Source organism: Sinohyriopsis cumingii, chromosome 12 (genome assembly GCF_028554795.1).
Source record: "Sinohyriopsis cumingii isolate HCF-2022 chromosome 12, ASM2855479v2, whole genome shotgun sequence".
In the NCBI taxonomy this organism is placed as follows: Eukaryota; Metazoa; Mollusca; class Bivalvia; order Unionida; family Unionidae; genus Sinohyriopsis; species Sinohyriopsis cumingii.
The window spans coordinates 74,137,194-74,163,962 of NC_142972.1; the positions used below are offsets into that span (position 1 = coordinate 74,137,194).

At 35.8% G+C, this 26,769-nt stretch overlaps 1 protein-coding gene across 2 annotated transcripts in view; it reads right to left on the bottom strand.

Moving 5' to 3' along the window:
* Positions 1-26,769, bottom strand: part of LOC149786747 (ATP-dependent RNA helicase dhx29-like) — a 101,908-nt gene that overhangs the window by 39,976 nt on the left and 35,163 nt on the right. For both annotated transcript variants that reach the window (XM_089977264.1, XM_089977263.1), the window contains exons 10-16: positions 22,054-22,177; positions 13,452-13,553; positions 10,357-10,476; positions 9,611-9,886; positions 8,609-8,878; positions 2,301-2,477; positions 854-943 (exon numbers count right to left, since the gene is read on the bottom strand). In XM_089977264.1, the coding sequence (XP_089833390.1) occupies positions 854-943; positions 2,301-2,477; positions 8,609-8,878; positions 9,611-9,886; positions 10,357-10,476; positions 13,452-13,553; positions 22,054-22,177 (1,159 nt within the window). The remainder of the gene's footprint in view (positions 1-853; positions 944-2,300; positions 2,478-8,608; positions 8,879-9,610; positions 9,887-10,356; positions 10,477-13,451; positions 13,554-22,053; positions 22,178-26,769) is intronic.

Sequence of the window (26,769 nt, forward strand, 5' to 3'; positions counted from 1 at the left end):
TAGTCATAATAAAGGACCTTATGGTGAAGGAGTGTTGTACTTAAGGCCATTGTAAACTAAGGACCTTATGGTGAGGGAGTGTTGTACTTAAGGCCATTGTAAACTAAGGACCTTATGGTGAGGGAGTGTTGTACTTAAGGCCATTGTAAACTAAGGACCTTATGGTGAGGGAGTTTTGTACTTAAGGCCTTTGTAAACTAAGAAATGAGTTTTATACAGTGATACCTCACTAAAAAAAAAATCAATGTACTGCCACCCATCTTATAATGAAGCTATGGTCCTGGGTACCATTATACTGGGTAAATCTCATTTTGATATAACTGTAATTTTTGTAAATTTGAACTTATTATACTGAGGTCTTACATTATTGCATGCCCTATCATGACACAGGTTTGTTGGAACATACCTCAGAGTATGATACATTATACCTCACTTACCATATATATTCATATATTAGTCAGTTCTAACTACAAACTGCACAGACCAAAACCTACCATCACATAATGTTCAGGCATATCTGGGTGTATGTAGTTTGTATGGGATATTCAGCAGAACAAACAACACAGATCCAGATGTCCATGCATTATGTGACTGCAGATTGGGGTCAATGTTGTTTGCAGTTGGAAATTATTTATATGCAAGTATATATGGTATAACCGATCTTATGAGACTGAATGACAAACAAATGAACACTTGATCATTTGTACTAATGTATACAAGACTGTATGTCATACATAGTAGCAACTAATTCTTTGTACTAATATATACAAGGCTATGTCAAGCAAGTGAACACTTTATCCTTTGGACTAAAATATACCGTTTTTCTGTATGTCAAACAAGTGATTACAAATACCTCTAACAACTGATCCTGTCTCAATGTATATGGGGAGTCTTCATTCAACACATAACCAGTCATCTCAATTGTATCTTCAATGTGAAACACCTTTTTGAAGAAAAAAGTAAGACTTTAATTATCACCTGAGGTATACTAATTTTAACCTACATAATGGTACCTGTGATAAATTAAATCTATTTCTCCTACAGCTAGCGATGAGCATAAGTAACAAGGATGTCAATTTCAACGAGATAAAGTAAAATGTACATAGCAGAAATAATCATTTATTGTGATGGCATTCAAAATGTGTGAGTGTATGTGATTTGGATTCATTACACAGCTTTAACAATTATTTTAGTCAGTGTGGCAGTTTATAATGATGTCTAACACTGGGGCATCATACCACAGACATGTAACATCATGTTCCACCCAGTCAAATTATCCTGACACCAGGCCGACCAGTCATAACACTAACTTCTTAATGCTGAGCACCGAGAGAGGCAGCTGTTAGTACAATGTATAAATTATAAGTCTTTGGTATGACTCAACCAGGTGTTGAACATGCAACCTCCTGCATCCGAGGCAGACAGTCGAACATTCAAAATGAATATGAAGAAGAGTAAAGAGCATATAATTATATATTACATTTCTTACAATTATAGAGGTAAAAACTGAAGAGACATTTATAAAGTCTCTCAACGGCAATATTTATTTTCAGTGTCACTTCTTTGATACAGAGTGCAGAGTTTTTTATGCACATTTACTCATTTTAATTAAACAGAAATTGTATTTGTTTACAATTTAACACCAATTTTCTTTAGCCAAAGTCTATTCAATCCTGATTATTGAATGCTCTGCACCAAAACTGTCATCAAGAGACTTCCAGCCAAAAATTATTGATCACTATGGTCTTTTACAATGGTGGCCATGTACTAAACTTGGGTCAAGTAAAGAGCGCATTGGGAGGAATCTTCACAATACAGGGTAGTATGAATTTATTCATGAAAATGAGTAAGTTTCATTGTGACATAACAGCACGCAAAATTCAATCCAGGTTGTACTCAATCACAGGTTGTACTCGATCACACCTCCAGGTTAATTTTGTCCAACAATGACTACACACTTTTACATTGATTTTGTTGTATGCACTTCTCAGAACATCTAACTAATGACCTTCCAAAAGAATGTGGATGTATAAGAATCCAAATGAAGTGAATACTTGCCACTTAAATTAATGTAGAATCATATCCTAAAAATTGATGCCCATTACTGAAATAGTCGGTGTTGAATGCATACATGACCTGTGTGACTTTTACAATAATGCTCACCTTTTAGTACATCATATCTTTGTCCTAAATGTTCTGTCACAATTTGCCACTTGTAGTGTAGCATTCTTAAACTTGTTTCATAAATGAAATTTTAAAACTAAATTATCATAATTAATTTCCTTTGATGTAAGCACTACCTCAACAGGATAGGTACGCCCAGGTATATTGATGATGGGACAGTTGTTGAAGTACTTGGAGAATTTCTCAGCATCCAGAGTAGCACTCATCAAGATCACATGCAAGTCTAGTCTCTGTGCCAAAAGACGCTTCAGCACTATCAGCAGAAAGTCTGACTGGACGCTACGTTCATGAACCTGTGGAATAATAGATATGCCTTGTTATCATAAACTAGAATGGATGTCTAACACATAGGTGTGTATAAGTAAGAATGTTATGTAACATGTACTCTATCAACAAGCTATAAACTGACTCTAGAATCCTGTTAGATCCATCTATCTCTTGAAACAAAAAGGCACATGTACCAAGGCATGCTGACATTTCTAGTATTTAAGACCAAAATTTTAAAACTTTCTTTCCAGGGCAAAAATTTATATACAATTTATCTATGTAATCTAGCTAATAGTTTATCTTGTTATCAATTTCATATGCAGCATTAAATGGGGGCAACTTGTGTAAATCATCTAAAATTAAACCTACTTATATGACAATCAGATTTATTCAAGATATTAAATACAGACTTTCCAGTCATATTAATCAAAATTATAGGGATGGGGACAAAATTTGGAAAAATAAAAAAGGAATCAATTTAAAAATCATTCAAAAAGCAGTAACAATGATGCTATAATAATACCTGTTGAATAGGGCATTTTCAAACACTTTAACTCACAGTAAAATATTAATACATTTGGCATTGAAGTAATAACTGATACATATAAGCCATTAACTTTTACTTATTTTCCCTACAAGATGGAGTGCATCCAATCTTTCTATTAATTTTTGTGTTTCCTTTTAAAAGCTGGAAAGAAATTTTCATGTGCTTCTCATTCAAAATTATAGTGATTTTAAAGTCATATACGCATACAACAGCTGGCCAAATAAATACTTATACTATATGCAAAAAAGGTTCAACAATGGTGACTTGGTCATTTGACCGTTCAATAAAATATTTACTACGGCCTGGTCCACTTAGTTTGCAAAACTGACCATAGGGCTCTTCTTCTTGTTGTTGAAGGGTTTAACGCCATTTTTCAGCACATGATAGGCTATACATGGCGGCCAGTATTATTGGTGGAGGAAGAACCCGGGAAAACCCCGGAAAGAACCACCAACCCACGAGAAGCTACTGACAAGCTTTTCTCACATACTCAAGTAGGCTGAATCCGAGCCATAGGGCTCTACTGGTCATACTGTTTAAAGTATTTGTCATCAATTGGTATATGTACATGTATGCAAAAATGTTATGTCAGCCAAAAGCAGAACTAAAAATAACAAATAATACAAATATAAGAGTTGTAAACAGTTTGTTCTTGAAATTAAGAACAGTAAAACAGGCTGTGTAATTTTAAAAAATCACCAAATGACATTAGACCATTTCACGACCAGTCATCAATTAAATTATACATGTAGCAAAATCATATTTGCATACAACATACATGTACATTAATTTTATAATCTCAGCAATGGTTCAGATTTATCTGAAAGGGCGAGGTTTCACTTATCTTTTTCATGAGATATGAAACCAGTTTATATGATGTGGAATATTAAATACTACTTTTTAAAAAGAATACAGAGAAAAATTAATACCACATAAAGTTAGCATAATATTTTCAGAATGGATAAACTGTATGCAACTGTAAAACCATTTTCAGTTTATTGTTGTTGCCACAAGGGTACTCTCACACATAAATAGGGGAATCTCACCAGGACAGATTGTGATAGTTGACAACCACAAAAAGATTTTCACAAATCATGAATAGTATTATTTTCATCATTTTAAAAGTTTACGCACTGATAGATCATGCATTGGATGTAACGATGTTTTACCGGTCTTACCATGAATGTATTCAAAGCATTACCATATATGGCAATTCAATTATATGGCAATTCAATTTGATGTTTTGTGCCCTAAGCAGCAAATACAACCAAAATAAAAAGGACCCAAATAAAATGTACCCAACTGCTTTCTCAGCTGTTTTATTAGCTAATTACTGACACAATTTGTACAGGAAACATCCTCTTTTGATAATTAGCAAAAAGATTTTAGTAAAAACTGAAATGTGTTTGCTTTCTCATGGGTGGCAAAAACTGAAGTATATAAAGAAGGTAGAGCAACTTCGAAGATTTACTTCCTTTTTCATGACACTCAATGTACATGTACACCTCTATAAGCATTTGCCAGACATACCCCTGTAAATGTATACAAAAAATAATACCGATTTTATGTAAGCACATTCAATAAGTTTTCAACTGAAAAACTAAAAAAGTTCCAATACTTTATATTGACTAGGAACCTTCTACCTCCCATTATTAATATTCTGGCTGCAATGTATGTCAACATATTCACATTAGGATCTTTTCTATATATTTATATAGTACAGTTATCTCCATTATAAATGAACTAAGATATAACATGAATGCAGCATGGATCCCAAAATTACATACAGGTTTTCATATATTAAAATAATAATAATTTTTTCAAAGTACGAGAAATAACTTATAAAATATTTTTATCACACTGGGGAAGAGATCGTGTATGATTTCAAATATAACATGATCATGCCATGGCTCCTGAAAAGTTTTACATTTGTTTGTTCATCCATAAATTTTGTTTTTCAAAAGTACAAAGACTAATGTGAAAAAAAGTAATTAACATTTTTGGGAAGTGACTGGATGAATTTGAATTTAATATGAATGCAGAATGGCTCATGAGAATTTAAAATAATTTCAACAATTTCTTGAAAAAGCACTTTTTTGGCCAAAATAAACAAGAGTTTGATTTAACAACTTGGCAAGATTTGACATGTTCTTGAAAATAAAACTTCTGCATCTGTCTTGATAGGAATAAAGATGTTCAAAGTTTCTATTTGCGAATATTCATTTCAAATGTGTCAGAAGCTAATCACCACAATTTCAGCTTAGTTTAGTGTTGAAAGAAAGTCAGCTGATTGAAAAGCTGATTAGTGTTAATCTTATTATTACTGTACTGAACTATGAATAATGATGCCAGCAAGTCTTCTCCATTTATCTTCAGTATTCCTCATACATATTTTGCTCAAGGAAAAGAGGAGATCCTCATCCAAATTTAAATAATTTCAGTAACTGCTAATCATCAAAGTTAATCTTGCTGCTAAAGGTTGTTCAAATCATAGGACACCAATTTATTAAAATAAGAAAAACTGAGAAAGCCTACAACGTGTGCACGTGGCTTTGTGGTAATCAATTGACCAGTGAATACTAGTTTGCATTTCCTATGAAACTAATCCCATTGTTCCTTAGTAATTATTTTTGCTGTATTAGTTCAAATAAATAGAGGTCAAAGTATTAATCAATTGGTATTTACAACTGATAATGGAACACAGAAATGTACAGTTTTTATAGTTCAAATTTGAAGCCCTGGGCAGGACTATATCCAGAGTTAAACACAAGCAATTAGCTTTGAGAGTAGTGTTAAAAAGTCAAGTAAATAATGTTGTTGTCTAACAAGCTTCTTACCCAAATTTACAAGTCAATAAATTTACCTACCATATTAAGGGAAAACAAAAGAGTATTGATCACTACTGAATCAACCATCATACATATGCACTGCAACAAGAAGTTCATGGATGAAACTGTCAGCAGTGTTGGTCACTGTCACACACATATACCCTCCCCATTCATCTTAACCCTTTCTATTTGCTAGCTTTAACTCATTCACATATCACGATTGGACAAAAACCATTTAAGTTATCGGGGTGGAGGGACTGCCAAATATAATTAAACAATCTATTTATAAAACAAATGTTTCAATGAATACCAAGCTTATTTTATTTGTTTTTTCCTTTGTTCTTTAGAGGATAGCTAAACATTTTTCAACAAACTTGCTCTGAACAGTCCTATGGTTTACTCTCAAACTGGGTTCAGGCAGTTTACATGTACAGTATAAACACAACTGTTGAATTCTCATCAGAAGAGCATTACAAGGTCAATACCTTGATCTTCTGTGTGAATGTTGAGCCAAGTACATATGCTTTCCAAGCCTATATACAAGTTTCTTGTTAGAAACTCATACATATGCTTTCCAAGCCTATATACAAGTTTCTTGTTAGAAACTCTCAATGTCTGAATCGTGCATTTTATTGTCAGCCACATATCAGACCCATTGGACATGTCCAGCAAATAATAATGTTGCAGGAAAGAACACCAATTTTATAAGTTTGTTTGAAAGTATCAGCAAGAAATTACATTTCAGGATTTGAAGAGACACAGCAAATGTTTGTTATTATAAAAAGTATGCGTCTTGATGTACATGTTTTATGAAATTACTATTATGGATATAAACAGGTTTGACTACTGAGTACCCACTTCTATCCCACTAATTATTTCGGGGGAGGGTAATGCATCATTCTCTTCAGTTAGCTGACTTGGTTGGTTATAACATGATTTGGTACATTGCACGGTCATGGGTTTTGGACCCCAAACAATCACGCTATAGCAGGGTCACAGTGTATGCAAATATTTCTTGCTTACATCAACTAATTTCTGGGGTGAAAATATATTCTTTTATGGACATTGTTTCAATTTCATCAATTACATTGGGCTTCCAAAGGGAAACAAATTCCCTGATATCTTCAAAACTATAACTGCAACACAACTATGCTTTTGCAGAATGTTTCAGGCTCAAATGCTGTTCACAATATTTTAATTTAAATTACAGACAACTAATTACTTTAAGAGCTAAGGAAGCTAAATATCATAAAAAGTCTTTCTTTTTAAAATCTCATGTCAATATGATAATGTTTTGGTGGAGTAGCAATGACAATATTGTCAACAAGCAGTCATGTAAGAGAAGAGATCAGCTCCACATGTTGATATATGCATTCACTCAGGATAAGCAACTGTAAACAAGATTTTCAAGATGAGCACCATCAATGTTAGAGGTCAGACCACCATCATTTTAGTTTGGGCCAACCAGATATCATAAGACCTTTTTCAAAGAAACTTAGGTTATGCCCATTCATCCAAGATACATAGCAATAACAATATTGTTCAGTGTGTGAGTGTGTGTGTGTGATTTGGATTTTTAATGTAGCTTTAACAATTTTTCAGTCTTATAACTATGGTGTTTGCAGTGTGACAATTTATAGTGATGCCTAGCACTGGGGCATCATGCTGCAGACATATAGCATGATGTCCCACCCAGTCAAATTATCCTGACACCAGGCTGACCAGTGCTAACACTGACCTCTTAATGCTGAGTGCCAAGCAGGGCAGCTGATTGTACCATTTTTGTAAGTCTTTGGTATAACTTGGCCAGGGATCGACCCCACGACCTCCTGCATCCGAGGCGGATGCTCTAACCACTAGGCCACTGGAGTGGTCAATATTGTTCAGATATTCAAAGTCTGACTGATAGGACCACCAACAAATTATACAAGTCTTTCAATGAAAACCCTATGTCGATATATCATCAGTTCTGGGTGAGTATACATACCAAAATAATTCAAGATGGCCACCAGTGTAGTTGGATACCAAATAAGCAATATTTTCTTTCAGGATCATTTACATATCATAATAAGTCTTACAGTGAGAACCCCTAATTGATACTGCCACCCATTTAGGGGAAGTAGCATCAGCAAGATTCTCAAGATAGCAGCCATGTTAAACACCGGATCAGCACTGTTTTCATTTAGAACCATCTACATAACACGAGAATATGATAATTTTTTCATGAGGAGTAATTATCAAACATTCAAGATGACCACATGGCATCATGGTGGCCGTATATGAAATCCATGAGACACCATTTTCATTTGAGATCAGTCAAACCTCCAGATCGAAATGTGTCATGACTCTCCTACAAGTAGTTCTGCAATTATAGTAACAAATAACAAGACCTGTGCAAGTGGATGACAGATGACGAACTAAGAGCCAGTGAAAAGCAGTTCTTTGGTTTGTGACCTCAGCTGCAAAGAGGGGCAGAGTAATTTGTTTGTTCCACTGTACTGATGAGAAAACAGCTGGCCCCAGACTTCTCTACTGGCAACAAACTTGGATACTGCCACCTACAGAAATAAGGTAAAATGATGTGCCTGCATGAAGGGTATCCATACCATACATGTTACATACTTACACATTTTGAAGCATACATCTTTTTTCTTGAGTCGTCTTGGCCATAATATATATTCAAATCAAAGGACAAACAAACAGCAGGCTTCTTTTGATGAGCTGTAAAATAAAAGTAACAACCCCAAAAATGTCATAGTTGAGATTTTCAAACTTTGCATACCTCATCTACAATGATATGAGTGACATCCTTCAGCAAGGGATCAAGTTGCAGCTGTCTGAGAATTACCCCCGTTGTACAGTACAACAGTTTGGTGTTGGGACCTCGTCTTGTTTCAAGCCTGATCTGATACCCACACAGTGAATCTTGGGAACCAAGAGTTGTTTCTCCCATCTCCTGGCTCACCCTTGTCGCCAGGCTAATGGCAGAAATTCTCCGTGGCTGAGTGCATATTATATTACAGTTCTGGCCTTCACCAGACTCTAAGCAGTCCTGTCAAGAAGACAAAAGTAAAGCCCATCATTTATTTGATAACATACATATTTAACAGTTAGTAAGGCTAAAACAAAGAAAGAAGAAAATACAACTGATTCCATTTCATTTAGTTTGCCAGAAATTATTTGCCAAAGACCTTCCACCAAATTGGACTGAAAACATAAAAACCATTAACATTGTCAGAGTATTGATGATGAAAAATTTAAAACTAAATACTGACATAAATATCTGTCAACATAAACATTAGAAATGTGCAGCAGAACTGCACGTCTTTTTCTTCTTTTCATTATTAATCAACCGTTACTATTATAACAACTCCACCTTAAGGCCATCTACCAGAACATCGAAGAATATTAAACTGTATGAACTTATTCAAATTATTCCATTCAATCTGAAGTTTTTATTCAACATGATTCAAGAATTGTACATTTTGTACTGGAAAATAATGCACACAGAGAAGGACACAATCATTGTCCTTTCCCATTCAAACAAAGGTACTATATGAGTCATGGCTTATAATTCATTTGAAGCAATTAAGACAAATATCTTTCACATGTACAATTTACTCATACATTATACCTTTATCTATTTAGAATATTAAAGACCTATGGCCTTATTTAGTTCAGATCCTTCTCTCTTTGCGCACATTTCAATTGAATACTAAGAAAATTTTACATAGTTTGAGAGAGTGAATGAAAAATTATGGAGTACTTGTTTGGAAATTCTCACCTGTAAAATAAAATGAGGTATCTGTGTACTTTTGCCACTGCCTGTCTCTCCTGCTATCAGCACCACATTCTCCCTCCTGATGGCCTCCATGATAAAACCTTGATTTTGGAAGACAGGAAGCGCTTGACGTGACTGGTACAACTTCTTGTATTGTGCTGTCTGTGTGTGCTTCTCATAGAATTTCAGCAAGCCCAGATTGTTCATCCCTTTGTGACACTGTGTCTCTGTGAGATGGGTGTCACTGTTTCTCTCCTCTGATACATCATTTGATTCTTCCTGAATATACAACAGAATACAACATTGTATGATGCCAAGGCAGTCCCACTGGGTTTCCAAGGGGAAGATTGATGACATTTGTGTGTCAGTACACTATATCAGTCCATTAATGAAAGTGAGATTCATGAAAGCTCAGTTGGAACAGTGTTGGAATTCTAATCCAAGGGTCACAGGGTCAATATCCACAAAGGCCAGCCTGTGTCAGCTGACTCTGCATGTTGTGTGTAAAAGAATTTAGCTTTCATTTTATCTGCATGATATATCCATAAACAGTGATGAAAGTGCCTTTGAAAACCAACCAACCAATCTAACAACACTGAAAGTGTTTCATTTTTTGCAATATTCTCATTTAATACAGACTTTTTCGAAAATCTAGTGTACTGTAGAGAATAAGAAGAAATATGATTTACTTTCACTTATAAGTTTAAAAAATTAATTATCTATTAATTGTCAAATTACAATATTATCACCTCATCAAATTCTAAATCTTCCCATGATTCTTCTTCAGCTTTCTTGGATTCCTGTCTCTTTTCTTTACTTTCATCTATATCCAGCTTTTTCATCAATTTAGAAATGAATTGGTCACGTGGCTGCAAAGATGAAATGCTATATGTGTTATTCTTAATGACACTGAAATGTATATCACAGGACAAATTTAGACAATACTGTGATAGAAACTGAGCAAGAAATAGACAGAAATATAGCTGGAGTATACTATCCTGATTTGAGAAAACTCCACAGCATTGTCGGTCAAATAGTGGAAAGGCACAAGATGAATCAATTTTATGAGCCTCAAAAACAGCAAAGTTCCTAACCATAATAAAGGTATGTATTGGATATAAAGGTACAGTAAAACCTGCTATGAGAGACCGCACCTTCTGCCAACCAAAAGCGGTCTCTCAAGACGGTGGTCTCTCATAACAGATGTGAGAGAAAAAAAGGCTGGTTTCCAGGGTCAATAGTTAGCACTGTTGATGAAGAAAAAATACCCATACTCATTGTACATGTATAATATCCTTTATTCATAAATCTTGTTAAATATTGCATGCATTCCTCTCATAATAACTTTATATAATAAAGATATACATCTATCATACAAAGTGAACCAAATTTATATATGAGATCACATGAATATGTACATGTATAGTATATGAATTGAGAAATAAAATAAGGTAATATTTATCCTATCCGTAGTATTAGTATATGAATTGAGAAATAAACTAAGGTAATATTTATCATATCCATAGTATTAGTATATGAATTGAGAAATAAACTAAGGAATATGTATCCTATCCGTAGTATTAGTATATGAATTGAGAAATAAACTAAGGTAATATTTATCCTATCCGTAGTATTAATATATGAATTGAGAAATAAACTAAGGTAATATTTATCCTATCCGTAGTATTAGTATATGAATTGAGAAATAAACTAAGGTAATATTTATCATATCCATATGGTAACTTCACATGGCCATACATTTTAGAGTTGCTTCAAATGTAACAAAAACTGCACAGTTAGCTACGACATATTTATCTTATTTTATGCACTTAATCACTTTCTTTAAGAAATCTCTTATACTTCTTTGTTGACATTTACTTAGCTGATTGGTCTGAACATGTATCTCCATCTCTGAGCAAAGAAGCATGGTTTTACTCCTTGCAACACAAAACCACTCCCATACTCGCTCATTTAAATCCCCATACTCTGTCTGTAGTGCCATGACATATTTCCTCTGTGCTTGTGCACCTTTGTGCCATTCATTTCTAATGGACTTCTTGTCTTTGATAACACTCTGAACTTGTATTTTGCTGACATTTAAGCTGACTGCTATTTTGCAAGCAGCCTCCACTTTTTCCCTTCTTTCAATTAAATTAATTCTTTCCTCCAGTGTTAGAATTTTTCTATTTTTCACCAGAGGTTCTGGCATTGTTATTAAAGTGTAGATATAATAACCACTAGATGTATTTCGGTTTTGTTCAGGTTTTGGAGAATGTGGAATAAATACATATTAGGTACCAATGAAAGAAACCAAAAAGACATAATTAACTCATCAAGAAATAATACATTTATAACTCTGAGATGAAATTTAATTCACCAGCGCTATAGCTCGATAAACAAAAGTTGCAACAGTCTGCACCCGGATAAACAGATGGTGGCTTGGTGAAACACTGTAGCAAAAGAAATTTAAAAAGAAACTGAATCTGGAAATGATTCTCACTTACTTATATTAAAAACAAAGAGCTCATTCACCCCCAGGCATTACAGATTAACTGGAAAGACAAATGATGTACTCAACCCTACACTGAAGCCCTTTCTAAAGATTTCTCACAGGGACATTAAGACTACCCACATTGTGTGGGTTTTCACAAAAGATAAAGAAAAAAATACACACCTCTAAACTGACTATGTATGTCCATGATTACTCCCTTCGATGAAAAATTAGTTAATCTTGCTGGCTATTCACATGATTTCGGTACTACAATGGTGATTAGTGACATGTACTTTACCCCAGTTTAAAGCAATTTAAATATGACAGCATATGCTGGACTTGTGAATTTCACAAAACTGGTAGCTAGACAAAAAAAAATTTCTTCATAAAACATTATTAGAACAATCTTTACTATTTATGCAGTCATTGTTACAAAGGATTAAGTCATGTTTAGTGGCATTTATCTTGCTATATGGTTGTAGTGTTATTTAATGTGCATTTTGTTTGCATACTACATGTATCATAAGCTCTCTTGTTTACAAAGGATTAAGTCAAGGTCAGTGGTGTTGATCTCTGAGTTTTAGTGATGCGGCCGTTCATAGCAGTGTCGAAATGCATATTTTGTCAAAACATTATGGTCGCTGGTTGTGTTCTGTGGGTGGGTGCTCATGACAGATTTATATAATAAAATCGATCTGTGAATTATGATTGTGGTGGGAAATGACAGGTGGTTGCTCATAGCAGAGGTTGCTCATAACAGTTTCCACTGTAGTAATAAAGATATGTATGGGATATGCAGCCAAGCCACCCCACAAAGGGAGATCACACTTGTTTTATTTCCATCTAGGTAAGCAGAGGTCTTGAGCACATTTTGGTTCTAAAATTTAGCTCGGAAGCTGATTTGCAAGGTAGTGGATATACTAATAAGATATCATAATTGGTATCTAAAGAATATATACAATACAATACAACATTAAATTTATTTCAGATTTTAATATACCTAAACTATATTTATAATATTGTCTTGTGATTTACTCGATCATAATAGCAATGTTTACCTCGTCCCAAATCAATCCCAGCATGCAATGTACTGATAGTGATTGTTTACATGTGTGACATAACAAGGACATTGACCTATTATTTCTAGCCATGTCAAGTTCAGTATTATAAATAAAGGCATCAAGTTGGCTCTGCAAGTAACATATATCGTAATGGATTTATACACATGAATCAAAGAAAAAAGCTCCTCAGATCCCGACTACTTTACTTTATCTCCAATGAAGTTTATTATCTTTAAAGCTTCATTCCTCTTATAAAAAATAGATCTAGTATCTCTTGTTGTTCACTACCTACTTTGTTTTCCTTAATTATTTCCTCCATCTGAGCTGCCCTTTCCTTTTCTAGCCATTCCAGCCACACTGCTCTGTATGGGGGAGGTAACAACTGGTGCACAGACTGAAGAAGAAAAGTACCTGAGTGACAGAACAGTACGATATGTGATGTTTCTTACTCTAAGCAACCATCATAATAATAGTCAAACCTGTCTATAATGGTCATCCATGAAGCTTGCAGGAATAGGCATTAAGAAACTGGGGCCCCAAGAGGCTGAGTGGTTGTCAGCGCTCAATGTTACAGATCACTTTTGTCTCACCTGTCTGAGTGGGTTTGGGTATCGGGCTCGGCCGAAGTGGGTACATGAGAAAGCTTGCCAGTAGTATCTCTGTGGGTCGGTGGTTCTTTCCGGGCTTTTTCCAGGTTCTTACTCTACCATTTATACTGGCTGCCAATTATAGCCTATTTTTTGCTGAAAAATGACATTAAACTCTACAACAACAGCAACATTAAGAAACTGGTACTCTTTATATGCAAGTAATTGGGCACTGAGTTGCTCTTAAATAAGACATTTCGTCTCAGAGTTTTTTTTATATAGATGTCTGTGATATACAGGTGACCACTACAGCAGGCTTCACTGTACCAGAATGATACTCAAAATACATGAAATTAAGACAAAATACAGGTCAAAGAGATATATACATGTTAAGGTGCACTATATCTTATGGTGTCAATTACAAATATTGGGGCACTGAGTAGCCAAATGGTCTAAAGTGCTCACTGTTACAGATCACTGCCATCTCACCTCTGTTTGTGTGGGTTCGAGTCTCGGGTTTGGCCCATGTGGGTATGTGAGAAAGCCTGCAAGTAGCTTCTTGCGGGTTGGTGGTTCATTGTGGGGTTTTCCCAGGTTCTTCCTCCACCATTTATACTGACTGCCACATATAGCCTATCTTGTGCTGAAAAATGGTGTTAAACCCAGCAACAACAACAACAATCATATATCACTGACTCAAACATCTGAAGCTCTAGATTGTCAATGCACAATGTCATCTTTATACAATATTTACTGAATGTGATAGAGTAACCATCATTAACATCTAGGAACATACAGGTAAACAGAAGGAAAATTAACTGACTTTTCCTTCACCAAAAGTAAATTTTACCTTACCACAAGAGATGCTGCCAGGATTTTATCTAAAGAGTGGTGCTCCCCCCTTGTCTCAAAAATATGGGGGGTAAGTCGAACAAAAAGATGGGTTAGGAGGAAACATTTTTTCTAGTAAAATATGTTTTGATGCAAATCTTTACCCAATCATAATACCTTAAGAGAATTACTAATAACTCCAGCCCTCCCAGATAAATCGTTTAGCTAAATAGAGCTAAAAATTATCTGCCCACCTAAGTGGCAGTCAAGCTGAGTGATTTCCTTTTGAAATATGTATTGGCTGCAAAATCCATGAAAATCTCAGTTGTGGCTGGAGTGTAAAGCAAACTCTCTATATGGATGTAACTGCAGGAAGGGTGTATGGGTATTATGATTTTGTAAGTATTTGCAAAGAAACATATTTTACTAGAAAGAAAATTAGTTTCTTCTTTAAATAAGTTACCCAATCATAATAAATCAGGCAATATTTCATAGATGGAGGGAGGTACATCCCTTTACCCTAGAGATGCCATCTCTGGTCCACTAAGGTATCTGAGACAACTTCTAAGTAACCTGACTGGAGAAGACCCCATCTGTCAGGAAGTGGCTTCAGAATGGGAAAACTTTCCCTCCCACAAATTAAGTAGTGAAGCTGTGTCTTATGAAGCTGTTGAATGACCTGGAGAGGCAACCAGTTATGATATGGCTATAGGTACCACCGATCAAGGTACAAACTGTAGAATGTGGACTCAGTTCTCCATTACACAGCACTGATAATATCAGAGAACAGTTCTGGACAAAGCCAATTCTTATGGGAACTACTCTTACCTTGTGAGCCAAGATGTAAAAATTCATTTAAGTTGGAATTATTTACTATATGAAGTGTATATAACCCAAAGAATCCAGGACAAAGGGTCTGGACTGCTATATTTTCCTGTCCATGTTTGTGAGCTAAAATCAGGAGTGATCTCCCTCAACGCAATGGCTCTGGTTTTAAGGCTTATACTGGATCCTTTAGGTGGCCTTTAGTGGATGCACAAAGAGCAGACAATGATTTCAGTACAAATGTCTGGTTGCCCATGGATGGAAGAATTGTCTTGGCGATAAAAGACGGAACTGTCATAAGTGAAACTGGCCCATCATATCTAAACTGCATGTAATTTATGTCCCCTGAAAGACATGTGTTTCACTGATTTTGCCTGCAGTTGCTATTGTGATATGGAAGCGGGTCTTGTATGAAAGGTGAGCCAAAGATGCTCTTGAAAGTGGTTCAACTGGTATTTTGTTCAACCAAGTTAATACCCATGATAGGTTAGTAGTCTGGCCATGTATATTCAAGGTCTTTGATTTGTCTGATATCCTCTCTTCCATGATGATGAAAGGTGTCAGTGATCATGGAGCAGTAACCTTTGATTCTCCTTGGTGCTAACTTTTTCTCATCAAAGAACCTGGGAAGGAAGTTGACTATTACAGAGATAGATGCATGCAGTATAATTTATTCTGATGTACACAAAAGCATAACATTTTTCTGTTTGCATTTGTATGCTTTCAGAGTGGAGGGCCTTCTTGCAACAGTAATTCTCTCCATGACTGGTTGTGAGAACTGTTTATTCCTGAAAGCTTGTTTAATATGATCCAGACATGTCAATTCAGTACGTCTGGGTTGGGGTGAAAAAACTGCCATCATGGTTGTTTGAATAGCTGAGGGAATTTTTCTATTTTCCATGGAATTTCCATTGGGAGTTTGATGAGGTCATCAAAGCATTAATTATCCCATCTGAGTAGTGCAATGAGGACTAGGTGACACTCCGATTCTCTTGCTTTTAGTATCACCTTCAAAGCAGAGGTGTTGATGGGAAGGTATAAGCATCCACGTCATTCCAATTTATGGATAGCACATCGACTGCTCTTGCTTTGGATCTGGGTCTGGTGGGACAAAAGATGGGAGCTTAGCATTCCACCTTCTTGCAAACAGACCCACCAATCTTCAGACTCATCGGGTGCATGTCTGAGTAAAAACCAAGGGATGGAGAGACTATTCCATCTGTATAAGCTGACTGTCCTGGGAAGAAGAATCTGCTATTACTATTAGACCTCCAGGAATATGACTAACTTGGATATGGATTTGTTGTTGACAACACCACTTTAGAAAGTCCCACACCAGTATGCAAAGGACTGGGGACTTGGTTCCTCCTTGCCTTTTGAGATAAGTCACCATCATAGAGTTGTTGGATAGAAAGAGGACTCTGTTTCAAAACGACCTTCATCTCAAGGATACTGATATGTAGATACCTGTCCTGGGGAGACCACACTCAACTGGCTTCATGAAAAGAGGGTAGTAGGTGTGCCCCCCAGCCTCCTGTACCTTCATCCATACAGACTATCATCTTGGGCAGTTTTTCATGCGGTATACCCACTGTGAGCCAAGTTAGGTCACTTCAAGTCTGCAGATGGTGCCTCATATTTGTGCAAATGGTCCAGTGGATAAACTTTGGCTGCCATTGGGACAAAGGAATCATTTTTTTTAATGGGCACATATAAATTCGACCTAGAATGATGAGGTCTGTTGCAGCGTTGAGCAAACCTAGAAAGCGAAGGAATTCCTGTGTGAACAGAGATTCCATTGAGAGTAACGTAGCCACCATGGCTCTGGTTATCAAAGCCAGTTCTAAAAGGGAGATGTAAAATGTTTATGTGTTGAATTCTGTACATGGAAGAACCAGTTAATGAGATTGTACTAGTCTGGGTTTGTCTGTGTTGATGAGGAAACACTGATTTGTAAGCAGTGTAACATGTATTATCATATTTTATTCTTGGAACTGATAAGCTATGTCACTGTAGGCAAATTGCAGGAACTTCCTGGAAGCCTTGTGAGTAAGTACATGAATTTATGTGTCTTTTAAGTACATGCTGATTGGGAAGTCTCACTCTTGAAATAGCTGTCCAAATGTACATGTGGTGTTTTCATCGAGAACCAAGAAATACAAATTAATTGAATGAGGGCATTTAAAGTCAATGGTAGGGCACAAAACGCCTTTGGAACCAAGAAAACTCTGGAATAAAATCCTACTGAATTTATATTTCAAATGATTTCTACTGCCTTTTTCTGATGAAGGTTGTTTATTTCTTGCTGCATGGTGCAGGATTTGAATGGGTCTGTTGGAAAGTTTGTAGGTGATGGGACTCTGGACAGAGGAGGTGCATGGAAAGTGATGCAGAGTGACTCAGAATAGAAACCACTGGTTGGGTTCAGTGATCATTGTGGCAAATCTTGCCCATTTGGCAGCAAAGAATTTAAGCTTTCCTCCTAACAGGATCTGTGGGAAGGGACATATGGAGATGACATCAATTTTTGAAGGGTAAGTTTGATGGAAGCAATAATTACTTCTCTGTCTTTTGTCCACTATGGTGTGCAAGAACCATTGTTTTCAACATGATGAACTACAACAGGGCTACAACTCCGAGGTTTGTGTTCAAGTCATGCCCCTTGGTTCCATGTGCTGGTTTCCTGAAAACATCGCTGTATCAATGTGGGAGCTGAGAGGCTGCAAAATGTGTTTCCTTAGTGGCTTGTGTGTGTACTTCATTGATCTGGCATTAAAAAGTAGATAGAGGATAATGGTTGTGATTGTAGCTTTGCCTTATGATGATCCTTAAGGAGTGTAGAGCAGAGCATCTCATTCTGCCAATAGTAAATTTGCAGCTGCTGTAATGGATTTGACTAAAATATGTTGAGCAGCTCTGTTCAAGACCTGGGCCATTCTGGAGTCCGACTCCCATGCATCTACTGTGGAACTCAGGGTATGAGATGATGAGCTCTGTTCCACTGTTGGAAGATAGCAATAGATACCAAGTCCAACATAGGACCCATGGTTACTACATTGCAGACCAACTGTTGAGTATTACTGAAAGATGTTTGATCCATATGAACAGAGTATGGTTTTGACATCTTCAAAGCTCTGATGTCCTAGTCAACTGCTGGGGTGTCCAAATGAAAAGCTGGTATATAGTAAAAGTAGAACTGCTGACAAAAACTTAATGGAAGACAGTTTTGTAAGAAAAAGAGATGGCTGATGCCAGAGACTTGTAACTAATTAACTAATTTGCAGGAGTTCTCACACAACACTAGTCTCTAAGTGAGCAAATTCATACAAATTCTGCGCAATTTACATGACTGCATGCACTGGCAGCATCTCTGCACAATTCTTGATGAAATAAAGAAAACAAAAGGAAATGATACTAGTTCTCCAATAATAAACCCATGCTTTATGATGATAAGTGTGCACCTCAACATTAAAAAGTTTCATCACCCCATACTAGCTGCTGTAGGGACAGTTCAATTTGATCCAATCTATCTGTCCATATTTCTGTATATCATCTGACTGTCTGTCCAAAGAAGTTTGTTAGCATGACTGTCAAAAAACACTTGAGGTAAACAAGCTAAATTTGGCATGCATGTTTGCATACATATATGTCAATGAAATGTTTTAATTTTTTTAGTACAGCTGCAATTTTCAATGTGTTTCTTCAATCTGTGTTCTTTTCTGCATATTTTTGTCAGCAAAACTAAATCTAGTTATGTCAGGAAAGCAATATCCTATGAAAAGCCCACCCCTAACTACCTAGGAAAAGTAGAAAGCAGAAATACATATATTTAAATTTGCTAAGAAGTCAAGGGGTGCTACACCTTTACTGTTTTCTTATTCTTGTAATTGTGCAGTATTAATGTGTTAAAAAAACACTTACCAAAACAAAGAATGGAATTACTACCAACCGATAAATTCAAATGTTACTGCAAACAGTTTATACTTAACTAAATTTTAAATCATGGATGAGAAAGTAGTCCTAACCAAGGCCAAAAAGTTTCCCCACATACTCATTCATGGTAAAATGTTCTTGAGTGTATATATTTCCCAACTTAAGACTAAACTTTTATTTTTCCCCAACTTATCAAAAAACACTGACCTTCCTGAAAACTACATATTAGTTGCATCTTTTCTGCCCTGTGCCAGTCCTGAAAAATTATACATTCATCCGTACCGTATTTACCGCATATGTTGGGACACGATAAAATAATTATTTTTTTTCCTGTCCCAGAACTTATGGTGAAACATTTTTTCACTTTGGTCATATGTCCCAAGACTTAAGAAACGAAATAAAATTGTATTGCATTTGTGTTTCCCCCCACCCCACTGCACGTTGCAATAAAATAGATAAATAAAACGTTGAATTGATAATAAAAAGAAAGAAACTAACCTTGTGTTGTTATAATTTATTCCTTTTTTCAACATGAGCATTTAAGAATAAAATATATCCACGAAATCCGTAAGCGTAGGATTCCATACTGTAGCGTGTATCAATTATGTCCGATACCACACACCACGTTGTTCACATGAACATTGAGAAGCAATTGTGTTTGGTTGTGCTCCAAAGTTTGAACATGTTATCCGACTGAAAACTGGAGCCAACAAAATCGCAAACAAGAGGGAAATAGTCAACCGATATCTTGAAGACGCCATTCACGCATGACACGGTGTTGGGTGCAAAATAATCAAGATTGAATTATATCCAGGTCTACTGTATGACAATATGTCGCAAATAAAAATGATCATTTGAAAACACATTCACTTAAGTGTAATTGACAATCTTTTCACCAGCTTGGGTTACAGAATTATCCTTACTATTTACCCACAGAAGTCAATGATACTTTGTATTAATTGTAACCACAGATGCCAAACACGTCGAACATAGAAGACCTGGTGGTGAATACACACGACTGGCAGCAATCAGTTAACTCCTTCTTTGAACCTACCGGCAGGACATCAAAGACAAAAGGTGATTTTTATTACAAAGCAAGCCAATCTCAGAAGACGACTCTGGTTACTTTTTTTTTTGGTAAAGGATATCAATACAAAGGTTATTTTATTGCAAAGCAAGCTGACATCGGAAGCTGACTGGATTTTGTGAAGTGAGCCGATTTTTTTATATTTTTTCTTTTGTTTAATATACAAAGACGGCTGAGATATGGAAGCAAACTTGGGTTCCTTTTCAATTATATTCACGGGAATTTTGAAAATAAATTGAAACAATGGAACAAATTTTGACGCAATATAGTGCTTTGTGCACAGATGTTGATGAATTCACAAACGAGAGGGAAATAATCAACCGACATATTGAAGACAACTGCCATTCACACATGGCACGGTGTTAGGTTCAAAATAGCCAAGAATAATTTTTATCCAGGTCTGCTGTATGACAGTATCTCACAAAAAAAAAATCATTATTTAAAAACACATTCGCTTGAGTGCAAGTGAAAATCTTTTCGCCGGCGCGGGTTACTAAAGTATCATTAATATTTATCCTCAGACATCAGTGCACCTTTGTAATAATTACTACAAAAAATGCTAAGCACATGGAAGCCCTGGTGGTAAATAAACACAGCTGGAAGCCAACAGTAAACTTCTTCTTTGAACTTACCGACAGGACATCAAAGACAAAGGTTATTTTTATCACAAAGCAAGCCGACGTCGGAAGCCGACTTTGGACTCGGAAGCCAAATTTTTTTAAAAAGATATCAATACAAAGATTATTTTATTGCAAAGCAAGCTGACCTCAGAAGCCAACTTGGATTCTTTTACGTGTGCCGATTTTTTATATTTTAGCTTCGAATAAACAAAGACGGCCGAGATATGGAAGCTAACTTGGGTTTCTTTTCACCAGTATTCACAACAATTTTTAAAATAAAGTGAAACAATGGAACAGTTTTTAAAGTTTACAATATAATGCTTCATGCACGAACATTGATGACCCAGCATCATCCAGAAGATCTGGAGCAAAAAAAACTCATGTGATGAATAGATCATTTCGCCGACAATATGATCATTAACATGGATAAAACTCTAGTGTACTTTGATCGCATTCCTGGATGGACTGACTATAAGACGGGCGTCAAAAGTGTGAGAATTAGCAAGACCTGTGCAGATTTGAAAACATCTGACTTTTGTCCTTGCAGTTTCCACTTCAGGTGGTGTGTTGTCTCTAACATTTTTTCACGGTATGAGAAAGCTAAAAATATATTCATGTACCAAAAGAATAGATTGTACGTGTGCAGGAGAAGGGTTGTGTTGATGAGATGCTGCTGCAGTGGATTGAAGAGTTTTATGTCAAGTATACAGATTTATATTTTTTAAAATAAAATTTCAGTTGGAGTGCAATTTCCGACATGTAATTTTCGAATGATTTAAATTGTGTCCCACAACTTACGACTCGAAAAAAACAATGTGTCCCAGAACATACAGTGCACAAAAAAATTACTTGTAAAATTAATTTATGGTGTCCCAACATATACGGTAAATACAGTAATCAAGTATGCAATATTTTCCAACAAAATGAACTATGATCATTCAGTGACTGATGAATATTTAGTAAATTATTTAAAGAAGCTCTATATTATTTGCATAATGCAATCTTACTGACCTGTCCTTTACAGAGATGATACAAGGCCAGCGTAGATGCCAAATGTTCTGCATCCCTTATATTTTCACAAAGAATTTCTGGACAAACATCCAACATCCCATCTTTCTTTCTGTCTATAATGGTTCTGTAAGGTACAAAAAATTCATCTTCCATGGGTATCCTACCAAAACACAAATTCTGTAACTATTTTGTATATGCATACAGCTGGGATAAAAGGTGGTTTGATTTGTTTGGTTTTCTGGGTTTAATGCCAATTTTCATCACACAATTGGATATTTGGTGGGGCAAGAACCCAGGAAGAACCACTGATCTACTGGAAGCTAATGGCAAGCTTTTTCAGGTACAAATGTTTTGCAAGCCAAGATTCAAATCCACAAGACAGAGGTGAGAGATCAGTGATCTGTATGGCAAGGTACTTAGTCACCACAGAAATCTCGGGCACAAAAGGTAATCTGGAGTACAGCATATGATAGCTCAATAAGAAATGCCAGATTTTAAGCATAAAAAATTCATCAAAATGTAAAACTGAATCAAGATTCAACAACTTAACACTAGAAAAAAATTAAAAGTTAGACAGGATTTTGTCTTTTAAAGCAAAATCATACATTTCTCCCCTGCCACACCATACCAATGTAATTCTGTGGCACTGGTACTAGACAGAAGGAAAGGAGCAATCTAGCATGATGAATGAAAATAAACTTTGCTCCGACTCCTTGATTTTTAAAGTCAAAGTACAGCATTTTGTATCTAGAAGGACAACAGTCATTATGTGACAAATATATTGTCAATTTTGAACGGCTCTCATAATATTTAATAGCTCAGCCAATAACAGACAATATTACATTTCTGACCCTATATAGAGCGGATAGATTCCATATTTCAAACAGATAGCATTGTAGACTTAGATCACAAATACAGTGGAGAAGGCAACATAAACATAGACAAGAGTAAACACAAACAGCCTGTTTTATGACTTTTGTCCCACTATTGGCCTTGATCTTTAATACTGGGACTTGACTATAGTATGATATTGTATAGACTTGAGCAAATTTTATCAAATATTTGTAAACTGAGATAACAAATGACAGACTGGATGAGGCTACTATATTCCAATATCCTTTGTTGTGACCTTGAGCTTGAGGGCAGGAAGCATGATTGAACATGTGATTTGTTGTTGTTGTTGTTGTAGGATTTAACGCCATTTTTCAGCACATGATAGGCTATACATGGCAGCCAGTATTAATGGTGGAAAAAGAAGCCGGGAAAATCCCGGAAAGAACCACCCACTCAAGAGAAGCTACTGGCAAGCTTTCTCACATACCCATAGTGACCGAATCGGAGACTCAAAACCAACAAAGACAGAGGTGAGATGGCAGTGATCCGAAACAGAGAGCGCTTTAGACCACTCAGCCACTCGGGGCCCGAACATGTGAGTAGCCATTAAGTCAAGATATATAACTGTCTAAAGCTTCATCAAAAGATCTTCGCTGCCCCATAGTTATAACTGTACAAGGATACAGGTCATGGATTTATATCTTCCCAAAAAGTGACCTTAAATTTGATGCAGAAAGCATGGCTAAGGCACATGACAAACTCTCTCGTCATGATATAAATTTGGACGCAGTTTTATTTAAATATCTTCATGTCTATGGTACATAAGGCACAATTTAGTCATTAGGGCTGTTCCAGTAAAACATATACCCCCCGGGGGGAAGGCACTTTCAAATTCAACCAACCCACAACAGAAGCAATTTAAAAAAATTATGATCTACCGTCAGATGTGTTTTAATCGAAAAACACTGCCCCCTACAGAAGCATATTTTTTAAACATAACTTCTGGCTATGGGTTAGTGGGAGGTAGAAGCGATTTTAATATTGGGTTGGGGACAGAAGCGATTTAAATGACAGCTGGCTGGAGGTAATCTACTGAATTCTTATAGATCATATAATCTACTCCATATTTTTAATTGTATTCATTCATTATAATCAATCTTTTGTCTTTTTCTCTGTTTGTCTGTCAGCCAAGTATGTCTCTGATACTGTGAAATCACAAATTTTCATGGTGGCTTATTATTTGTAGATGTCATTGATCAGTCCCTTAATACCTACTAATTTAACATTCATGAATACAAATTTTATAACAGATATTTCTATTCTAATACAGAAATTATGAATTTGTATTGTTACTAAACTGTGTGTTTACTAAAGTAATCACTATGTCTTGCTATTTTTCTTTGCTTTCAGGCATGCTGCTTTTGATTAGAATAATAGATAGTTAAATCTTGTATTGCTATCGTTTCTTGTAAGAACATCTTTTTCAGTTACCAATGTCTTATTTTTATGCCTTGTTGAAAGACTAATATAAAGTTATAAAAAAATATAGCAAGTCAAACATTTTTATATCATAAGTTAGATTTTTAAAAATGAATGAAAGTCAAGGAATCATTTTTCCCAGAGTACTCATAAAATCAATGTCATTGCAGTTAACTGTATTGTCGACAACAGCATCATCATCACTGATGGCCTAGCAGTAACATTCTGCACTTTCAATCCAGTTGTCAGGTTCTATCTCCCACTTCTAGTCTTTCATATGAGACTTATACCTATTGCCCGAGGGGCTTTCATGGCAGAGTGGTATAAGTTGCTTGTCTTGTGATACAGATCTGAGGGGCTTCTATGGCAGTGTTACAAAATGCTTGTCATGTGATTACTTGCCTCCAATGTGTAAATGAGAATGTTGCCAGTTACTTGTGGAAGGTCAGTGGTTCTACATAAGTGGTGTTTGGTGTCTCAAAAGGACTTGGATTTTCTTCAGCAGTAAAACTGGCTGCCATATATAGATTCTCTTCATCTCAAAATGGTGTAAAGGCCACAATGATCTATCGAAACCCGAGATCTTGTGTCTAAATGACTTCGGCTGTTGGAGATAAACGTCAAATCAACAGAGGCTCCATGTGCCCAAGTGTACTAAGGTGCTTGCTTTTACATCACTTGCACATCTCACAGAGTGAGTTTGCATCACAGATCAACCAATTTAGGTTGGTGGTCTTTCGGGGTTCTTCCTCCACCTAATATATTGTTAAAAAATCCCAAAAAACAAATCAAACTAAAACAACCAACTAATCAACTGTGGCAACAGGAGCAAAGGTACTAGTCAATCATTTTTGACACAGCTGTACGAGTTTATAACGTTTGACTCAAGTAATTTTTGTAGACCTTTGAATATTGTCAATTGTGCCTTTCTGACGGTTACCTAAAAGTCATCATCAGTTGGTACAAATGGATTTTTCATGGTAAGCATATGAGATGGAAAAGTCGAGCAATCCTGCATCACACACTACCGAAAAGTTTAAATTTCAGCTCACTTGAATTTTCTCTAACAGTGTTCATTGTTCCAACTAGAACTGTTATAACTTATTCAAGCTATATTCACCAATATCTGGAGATATGCATCTGTAATAAATATTTGTAACAAAGTATGAGAATGCATCAATGTTTTTCAGTGATGCATTTGAACTGAGCAACAACCAGAATCAACAAACCAATAAATAAAATTATGCACATCTCTCAGGCAGAAGTAGTGTATAATCATAATCTGCCAAAAGATTTTTAAATTTTTAAATTTGCCAAATATGTTTCCAACCATACTGATTCAGTGGACATATCACCAGAATGGACAAAGACGGACCAGAAGGTTAAAATCAATTTGATACATCTTTTAAGCAGCTAAATTCATATTGGTTTAGTTAACTGTACACCCTTTACTGGCTTCCTTTTGATGAAATTTCTTACTGAAGCTGAGAAAATAATGTTGCACACAAAAAAAAGAGGCACACTTCTACTCATTGTTTTTATTATACTTCTCCATTCCAGCTTGTTCTTATGATCTTGTCCCCCCATATACTGTTTGTCTTGTTTATGATATGTATCTAAATTTCTCACTTTTCCTACTACTATACAGATGTTTTGTGAATATGCATATCAGTGTGAAACACATCGGAGAGACTAAATCCAAGATTAAAAACCTCTACATTTCTGGATGTATTCTGCTTGGATTCCATATTTCCACACAAAACTCAAGAGTTCAGGACTCGCTGTACTAATTCAGTTTCCACTGTAAACCTGTGCAAACACCATGATATTAAAATTCAGTAACTTAAAATTTTGAGTGCTCATGATCAAATTTATATCTGTATAGACACATCTATGACGACAGCTTTTGTGAAAAGAAAACCATAACAGCCACACCATTTTTTGGATCTATACAAATTTGAAATGTGTGCTTTCAATACTGCACCAAAGAGTCGGCTGCTGATTTCAGTAACGAGTCGTCCAAACTCAGGTTTGTAAAGGGATGGAAATTATGTTAATAAAACAATGTCCCACACTTTTTTCAGTTACAAGTAAGACAAGCTCTCAAACAATTTTTTTTACTAAAATCTTACTTTCATTATCAACCAATCAGGGACAGTCAAACCCATATATACTCTATTTTATCTTCACTGATTTATAGTATGGTTCTTGTTCTTTCACATCTGTAGTAATGTGAGTCCTTTAACAACTCTCAATGGTTGTAAGCCTTTTTCGACCATGCTGACTGAACACACTGTAAGATAATGTTCAAGTAACAGAAATACCATGGAATAACCAGAGACCAATAAAATCGAATAGTCAAGTTATCTCCCCTGCAGGATTTACTCTAAGTTTTGTGTGTGT